At 51.9% G+C, this 8,846-nt stretch overlaps 1 protein-coding gene across 5 annotated transcripts; it reads left to right on the top strand.

The window, feature by feature from the left end:
• The first annotated feature begins 565 nt into the window (after positions 1-565).
• TNFSF12 (TNF superfamily member 12) lies at positions 566-8,820 on the top strand. Of its 5 annotated transcripts, none has more exons than XM_037026930.2 (7): positions 566-1,147; positions 1,285-1,335; positions 1,873-1,951; positions 2,640-2,693; positions 2,777-2,812; positions 7,601-7,748; positions 7,973-8,190. In XM_037026930.2, exons 1-7 carry the CDS (start codon positions 566-568, stop codon positions 8,004-8,006), a joined length of 984 nt encoding a protein of 327 aa, XP_036882825.1. In that variant the 3' UTR covers positions 8,007-8,190. The 5 variants fall into 5 exon arrangements, with proteins under 5 accessions (XP_036882825.1, XP_036882826.1, XP_017527280.1 ...); XM_017671791.3 differs by having other exon boundaries at positions 855-1,147; positions 7,601-7,725; positions 7,973-8,820; XM_017671792.3 differs by having other exon boundaries at positions 859-1,147; positions 1,288-1,335; positions 7,601-7,725; positions 7,973-8,820.
• Positions 8,821-8,846: the final 26 nt, after the last annotated feature.

The raw sequence follows: 8,846 nt of genomic DNA, 5'->3' as shown, positions 1-8,846 counted from the left end.
ATTACTCTTGCAACAGAATTGTTTTCTAATACTTTTTATTGCAACTGTGCAGAAATGAACATTACAGGTAAATGAACTTTTTCTTACTGTTTACAAAAGCGTTTCCATGGCAAAAGGGGTCCAGCTTTTACCAAATTTATTTATAGGGCCCTTACAGCTCTATCTTAAACTCTCTTAAGCCCTATTATTAACTGAAGTGGCCTGTGTTGTCCAGAGAAGTGCATTTGGGGAACACACTGACTTGGGGGCGGAGGTTCTCTGGGACACTGGCTGGCGAAGATTCCTCTCTCTAGCTGCCGGCCGGACGCTGGAGTGTAAAATCAACTATCAATTGATGAGCTGAAAGAAGTGAAAACATGACCCGCGTTAATGATGTCCTCAGGCTCTTTTCCAGTTACTGGCAGGAAAGTGTCGTCTTTAGGGGCAGCTAATAAAACCCCAAAGTGCCAAATGTGTCTTGGCTCCAGTCATGTTGACCAGCCATGCACTGTCCCGTCACCTTGGTCTGGCGCCTTAAATTAGGAGCCCGGCTTGGGTAGGACGAGACCTGTAGGGTCTGTATTCCATGGGTAGCGCAGCTTCACCACCCGCGCACTGGACGGGGTGGAGTTTCTGCTCATTTCTGCTTTCTCTCCCCTTCCCCGGCCCTCCGCATGGAGAGTATCGGCTGCACACCCCATCTCGGCAGGCTGCACATTCACACAAACATCGCTCCCACTTTTACATGCTCAGTTGCAGTGTGCCTGTCCATCCAGGGTCGCTCGGTGCTCCGAAATGGGCGAGGCGCGCACCCCGCTCCGTGCACAGCGCGGTGCCGGCCCCGAGTTTAATCACACAGTGTCCGGCTTCCTGTCCTCATCCCCCCCTCCCGCTGCGTTTCCCTTGCCCCTCCCTCTCCCCAGGCCGATCCGCCCGCCCGCTCCCCCTCCCCCGATCCCTCGGGTCCCGGGATGGGGGGGCGGTGAGGCAGGCACAGCCCCCCGCCCCCATGGCCGCCCGTCGGAGCCAGAGGCGGAGGGGGCGCCGGGGGGAGCCGGGCACCGCCCTGCTGGCCCCGCTAGTGCTGGGCCTGGGCCTGGCGCTGGCCTGCCTCGGCCTCCTGCTGGCCGTGGTCAGCCTGGGGAGCGGGGCATCGCTGTCCGCCCAGGTGAGGCCCTGCTGCACACCCCTCCCTGGGCAGATGGGGAGCGGATCCTGCGGAGCAGCTGATGGGGCCGGGTGGGCTGAGGGTGGAGGGTGACATGTCAGGTGGAGGAGGACAGGGTGACGCTGCCTCCTTCCCAGCAGGAGCCTTCCCAGGGGGAGCTGGTGGCAGAGGAGGACCAAGATCTGTTGGTGAGTGAGTGTGGGTGCTGTCTGCCGGCTGCTGGGCATGGGAGGAGTGTGTGAGCGGAGGGTGCAGGGTGTGCCTTGGCTGGGCCAGCTGTGTGTGCACCAGCTGTGTGTGGGTAAGAGAGAAAAAGGTTAACAACTGTGTGTGTAAGGGCTTTGCGCCGGGTTTGTGTCACCTGAGCACAAAGTGTTCATTGGCTGCTGGCGAAGTGGGAGTGTGGGCATGGGAGACTGAGGTGGAAGAGGGATGCTGGCTGTGCGTGCAGGGTGTGGGCGTGCGTGCCGTGTGCCAACTGTGTGCGGGGTCTGTGCTGGTTCTAGGGGGTGGCTGGGCTCAGCAGGGCGTGGGGGTTGGGGCCTGACCCTGGAACCTTGCCTCCCCGGGGCCCCAGCCACTCTTGCCTGGGGGGCTTGGTCCCTCCCTAAGGCTTCTGTGTCAGTTGCTGGTGGTGCCTCTCCTGATGGGCCCCCTGTCGGTCTGTGATGCCTCTGGGAGTCCCTGACAAGACCCTGGTTTAGCCCTGCCCTTAATTCTCCTAGGAACTGAATCCACAGACCGAGGAAAGCCAAGATCCTGTGGTGCCTTTCCTGAAACGACTAGTTCGGGCTCGCAGAAATGGTGAGCACCCCTTAATCCCAATTCAGGAATAATAATAGTGGCTGGTCTCTGGTGACTTCTGGACTCATTATTGCTTTTGTTCATCATAACAGCCCCATAGGAGTGAGAAGAACAAAAAATCCTTATCCTCACTTATGGATGGAGAAACTGAGGCACAGAGAGTAAAGGGGGGGCTCAGAGTCATGTAGATAACCTGTAGAAACTCAAACCTGGAATTTTGACCCTATCTCTGAAATTCCTTCCATCACATGGACCTGCTTCTAATTCAGACCCTACCCCAAATATGAAAGAGGGATGGCTAGGAGTTGGGAGAACTCCTGGGGTCCTAATGGAGATAAGGTGGGGGAGTCAAGAGGCCTGAGACTCAGTAAGCAAAAAGACTTAAGCATGGGATGACCATGTGACCAGACACCAGGGTTGCATGAGACTGTCCTGGCTTACCACGGCTATCTTAGTGTGGTTATTAATAGCACTGTTGCTCTCAGAAGCCTCCCAGTTTGGATGATAAATTATATAGTCACTCTGCTCATGGAGGAAGATAAGGTCTGAGGTGCTGAGGCCAGGAGTCTGGGCAAGAATAAGGATGCTTAGGTTCTGAAAGGGGAATGGTTCTGAGGGAGTGGCTTCTGGCCACCCTGATGGTTGGGGGCGGGGCTGCTTTGCCCATCTGTTTTTCCTTGATTCTCAGCACCTAAAGGACGGAAAACACGGGCTCGCAGAGTGATTGCAGCCCACTATGAAGGTGGGTGATGGTGAGCCATGCCCAGGGAGGTGGGGTGGCAGGGGGCAAGGCAGGCCTTACCAACCCTTTCCTGTGTCTTGCAGTTCACCCACGGCCAGGACAGGATGGAGCACAGGCGGGTGAGACCCCCATCCCCACATCTGAGCCCTCCCTGGACCCCCACAGCACTGCCTCCTGGAAGGGGGCTCTCCAAACCTTCACTTCCAGCCCTGCTCTCTGCCTTCAGCCTTGGAAGCCTCTAAGCAAGTTCAGGAAAGTTCTCAGGGCTTGGTTCTCTCTGCTCCAAGACACAGACTTTCTCTGTGATTCAGGCATAGTACTCCTCCTCTGCTCCCAGAACCCTGGGGCACCAAATCACCAGCTCCACTTCCCCTTCAGCCCTCACTCTGCTCCAAGAAGCATCCTTCATTCTTTCTTTCCCCTCCATATTCCACAAGTCTTCATGCTCTGATCAGTTCTCTCAAAATGTTTCTAGTCTCTGCAGTTCTTTTCCATCCCTCTCCTACCTCCCACTGAGCACCAGGACCTCAGAACCTCAAACCCAGTCTCTAGCGCTGTCTCCATTCCACAGTCTCCCCTCCCCTCTGCTTTGTCCCACCTGTGTTAACAAGCTAAGCCCCACAAACCTCTTTCATGATCCCATTGCTTCTCTGTGTTGCTTCCTGCCTCTTTCCCCTGCATACTCTTGTGTAGTCTCCATATTTTTGGGCTGACATCCTTTCCAACCAATGTGACTCTTCTGGACTTTGAACCTACTGTTTCCTCTCCTGGAATGTCCTTCCATGTGATACGCCAAGAGGCAAGACATGAGGGTGGCTTGGTCTAGGTGGCCGGCAGCAGACATGGACATAATTAGATGGATTCAGCCTTTGAAGAGAGCACTTGCTTGTGCATTGGATGGTCAGGACAAGGGAATAGGAGGAATCAGAAATGACTTCTAGATTTTTAACTTGGGCAGGTTTGGGAATAGTGACACCACTTACTAAGATGGGGTTAAGCAGGGAAGAAATAGGATGGGAGGTGTGTAAAAATTTAACTTTGAGATCTAACAGTAAATAAGTGGCAAATAATAATAAACAAGTGAGTTCCACAAATAGATGGCTGGACACTGCAGACTAGCTCAGGCTAGGTCAGGACACATAAAGCCAGGGTCATGGCCATAGGGATGGTATTTAAAGCTATAGGATTGAATGAGACACCAGGAGAAAGAAGGGCCCCAAGAGCAAAGCTTGGAGGTTCGTGGACATCTAGAGGTGGAGCAGAGGAAGAAGATCCATCAGAGAGTGAGAAGCAACCAGAGAGAAGGGAAGAAACCCAGGGAAGGTCCTGGAACCTAAGAGAAGACGGCTTCACGAAGGAGGGTGTGGCTGTCTGTGGTGAATGCAGCTGAGAGGTCATGTGAGATGAGATCAGAGAAATGACCACTGGGTTTGGTAATGTTAAAAGTCAACTGATGACCTTGACAAGGGCAGTTTCAGTGGTGTGGTCAGATGGAAGCTAGCTTGGATTGGGCTAGAAAAAATGGAATATAGGAATTGGAGACAGTGACAACCTTTTCCAGAAGTTTCTCTGGGACAGAAGCAGAGAAATGGGCTAGTAGGTGGAGGGTGATGTGGATCAAACAAAAGTTCAGTCCTTTTAGCAATAAGCAATACCACATGAATCTTAGCTAAACAGTTGTTGGGTGTTTAATCTCATCTAATCCTTGCAACAGTTCTAAAAGGAAGATACTCTGATCATCTCTGTTTCACAGATGGAGGTTACTTAACTTGTCAGAAGTTATGACAATACTGAGTGGGGGAGCCAGGATTTGAACCCAGCTAGAGTGTACTGTGTACTAGACATGGTCTGTGTGAGAGGTGATCACTGGTGAGGGTCAGAAGAACCTGCAGGGCACCGTCCAAGAAGGTGGGAGGGGATGGGCTCCAGATAAGAGAGGGACAGAGCATCCTGTTATTCAAAGAGGGTCAATGGAGAACATTGTGTAAGGGAGCCCTTGCTGATGACTATTAGGTCCTCTGTAGAATGAAGGAGATAGGGGCAGAGGTCTGAGGAGAGATAGTACAAAATCCTTGTCTTGGTGAGTGCAAAAGTAAGCTTATAGTGGGGAAAGTAAGAGAATTGCCAGGCAGTAAGGAATGTCCATTTGAGGTCTGTGGTTGTGCAACTGATTGACACCATGGTCCTGGGCGCACCATGACCTTAGGCACAGCCTTCCTGCCTTCGCCCTGGAAGCCCATAAGCCAGCTCAGGAAAGTTCTCAGTGCTTGGTTCTCTCTGCTTCCAGACATGGACTTTCTCTGTGACCCAGGCATGGGACTCCAGGCAGTTTGCTCAAGCAGGTTCTGGAGCCAGGAATGCCCTCCCTCTTTCTCTGCCCCTACTTTTCAGGCCCCAGGCCATCCTTCCTCTCTCTGTGTGGACCACTTATTCTACAAGTTACCCAGACATTCATTCATTCATTGGCTGAACACACATGTACTACACATCAGGCTAGGTGCCCACAGTGAATAATACCCAGACCTATTTTCAAGGCATTCTTTCTAGAAGAGGAGACAAGCATATAAATTATAAATTGCAGTATGCTAAGAAAAGAACAATAATGCAAGTAGCCAGACATACATGTGGCACAGAGGAAGACAATTTTACAACAGAGTCAGGGACTCCTTCCCCAAGAAGGTGTGGGAGTTGAAGCAGGAGTGTGAGATGGACAAGGGGTCAAGGATGTTCCAGGTAGAAGGAATCACTCACACAAAAGCCCTTAGTTCACTAAGATGTAATGAGGCTGGGGGATGGTAAGAAGCTTGGTGTGGCTGAAGGACAAAGTGCTAGAGGACAGGGTGGGGCATGAGGCTGGAGAAAATATGGGAGCCAGGCCACAAAGGAAATCTATGTGGCTCTTAGTATGAGGTCAAAGCAGGGAGAGGCAGGCTCACTTGTGCATGTTAGAAACATCACTCTGTGGCTATCAGTAGGGAATAAACCGGAGCAGGCAAGATTGGAAATCGGGAGTCCAACAAGGAAGCAGGCCAAGAAGGGTCCCAGGAGAAGTGGCAAAGGCCAGACTGGAGGTCTCAGGACCAAGCTATTTAGGTGGCAGAATCAATGGGAACTGGTGATTGGGAAATACAGTTGGTGAAGGAGAGGGAGTCTCGGGTGCCCGGCTGGAGGAAAATATGCGCTAAGTGTGGAATGAAGACAGGAAAGCAAGTTTAGGATGGAGGCCCATGCTTCATTTTGGTCAGGATGAGTTGAGGTGCCCTGGGGCTATTCCGATGGCAGCTGTGAGCAGGGTGCGGAGGAGCAGGAACCCGCAGGGCTGGAGATTCAGATGGAGTCTGCAGGGTAAAGGCTGAGGTAACCTATAGGTGGGAATAAAAATGCCCAGAAAACAGTTTGTTTTCCTTGAGAAGGTAGCAAGGACAGAGCCCTGGGGCTGGCAGAGGATGAGAGACTGGGGAAGGCAGCTGCGAGGCTGCTGAGATGCAGCCAGTGAGGCCCAGGAGAGCGGTCTGTGAGTCTGAAGAGAGAATGCAGGCCATGTTTGCCTCTTTCCCGCTGTCTTCCCACTGGTGTTTGCCAGGTGCTCACTCAGAGCAGGCCCAGACCCAGGTGCCGGGATACAGTGGTGGATAAGACCATTGTCCCTGCCCTCTTTGGGGAGTCAGACCCCAAATTATCACATACATCAATAAAGCAGACAATTTCCCACGTTGGTGACTGCTCTGAAAGACACAGGTTGCATACTGAAGAGATTAACGGAGGCAGGGAGGGGACTGGCTATTTGAAACTGGGTAGGCCAGGAGTGTCTCTGTGTTGAGACGTCACTGACAGAAGGTGCCAGGTTGGGGAGAGAGCTCTGGGAGTAGGAAACAGCAGTGAAAAGTTGTTGGACAACCAGCATGCTGTGTGGCAGGGACAGAAAGGCCAGGGCGGCTGGAGGCTGGTGAGTTGGACGGATGTCAGATTAGATGGGAGAGGACAGTGCCGATCTGCGCAGGACCCGGGAGACCACTCAAGGTTCTGCTCTGTCATTTTATTGTTTTATTATATTTATGTTTATTGTCATTTTATCATCTTCTTTGCAAATGGCAATTACCCTAGCCCTAGACATATTTATGTTTTGGTAACAGCTTCACTGAGATACACTGCACATAACATACAATTCACCCATTTAAAGTGTACAATTCAGTGGTTTTTAGTATATCCCCCCAGTTGTGCAGCCATCACTACAGTAATTTTAGAACATTTTCATCACCTCAGAAATTCTGTACCCTTTAGCCATCGCCCCTATTTCCCCCACTTCTCCCAGCTCTAAGCAACCACTCATCTACTTCCATCTCCCTATATGTTTACTGGACATTTCATAGAAATCACACAGTGTGTGGTCCTCTGTGACTGGCTTCTTTCACTAAGCATGTTTTCAATGTTCATCCACATTGTAGCATTTCTTTTCATGGCTGAATAATATCCCATTGTATGGATATACCACCATGCTCCTTATCTTTCCATTCATCAGTTGATGAACATTGAGTACCACTTTATTATTTTCAATTTTAATAATCTATTGTATGATTTAGGTACTGTATGCATATATTCTCAAAGTAAAGATGCAAATAATACACAAAATATAATAAGCTCCCATGCTTCTCCAGTCCTGCTCTTTTTGGCAGATGTGGCTGGTGACAAGTTGCCCTGTATTGTTCTGGTCATATGCATTGGGTTTCTTCACGTAACTTCCTATTGCACCCTGAGCTCTGTAGGCCATGGCTCCTCCCTGCCCTGGGCTGTCTGTATATCTTTTGGGTAAGGCCAGTCCCAAAGGTTTATGAACTCAGTAGACCCATGGGGAGTGTGAGAAAGTCCTGTAAAGGGACTTTCCCCTATCTCTGAACATCCACATTCAGGTGTGGACGGGACGGTGAGTGGCTGGGAGGAGGCCAAAATCAACAGCTCCAGCCCACTGCGCTATGACCGCCACAGCGGGGAATTTATAGTCACCCGGGCTGGGCTCTACTACCTGTATTGTCAGGTAAGCCCCACCTGGCTCCACAGGTAAAGCAGGAACTTAGAGAGAAGGGTTTCGTTTAGTGGGTGGGGGGCAAGGTAAATGTGGGAGGGGGAGTTTGGGATTTGGGCTGGATAGGATACCTGAGTCTCCAAGAAAGTTTAAAATTGAGTCCAGGTAAGCAGAGGCCTGGACTTTGCCCACCCTCTCCCCACCTTCCCCACCTCCCACCCTGTCCTCACCCCCTGCCTCACCCCCACCGTCCCCTCAGGTGCACTTTGATGAGGGGAAGGCTGTCTACCTGAAGTTGGACTTGCTGGTGGACGACACCCTGGCTCTTCGCTGCCTGGAAGAGTTCTCAGCCACGGCAGCAAGTTCCCTCGGGCCCCAGCTCCATCTCTGCCAGGTGTCTGGGCTGCTGCCCCTGCGGCCAGGGTCCTCCCTGCGGATCCGCACCCTCCCCTGGGCCCACCTCAAAGCTGCCCCTTTCCTCACCTACTTCGGACTCTTCCAGGTTCACTGAGGGGCCCTGGTCTTGGTGGATTTCCCAGGCCAGGGCTGCCCAGACAGCTCTCCAGCACCCGGGTCTCCTCAGCCTCACCCTAGGCTGCTCCTCCCCCCCAGGCCCACCCCTCCCTCTGTAGGCTGCCAGGGCTTTTGTGCATGTGTTTTCCATGCCACATAAATATCCCCATTCTCCTGACAACTCCCCCCACCTCTGACTCTCCACCTCACTAGCACCCAAACCCTATTTTTCGACGCCTCATTTATCTCCTGACTCCCCTGGCCACAGCCCCCAGGACACTGTTTACTGTACTCTGGGTGAGGATGGGTCCCCAGTACCCCTCTTCAGGCACTAAGAGAGGCTGGGTCTAGGCCAGGAGTTCCCGAATGTGAGGGCTAAGAGGACAGACAAGCTCTGCTCCTGATAATTCCCTGTGTATTTTTTTTTTAAAAGGCCCTGCCTGCAGGCTAAGTGCGGGAAGGGGGAGCAATGACGGGAGGGGATGGGAAGCTGAGGGCGGGCTGCATTTTCCCTGTGGATTTTAAAAACAGATATTATTTTTATTATTATTGTGACAAAATGTTGATAAGTGGATATTAAAGAGAATAAGTCATGGTCTCTCTCTTTATTGGGGCTTAGG

This window comes from Manis javanica, chromosome 4 (genome assembly GCF_040802235.1).
Source record: "Manis javanica isolate MJ-LG chromosome 4, MJ_LKY, whole genome shotgun sequence".
Taxonomy (NCBI): Eukaryota; Metazoa; Chordata; class Mammalia; order Pholidota; family Manidae; genus Manis; species Manis javanica.
Note: the sequence above shows the minus strand (reverse complement) of the source record. Positions and strands in the feature narration are given on the sequence as shown.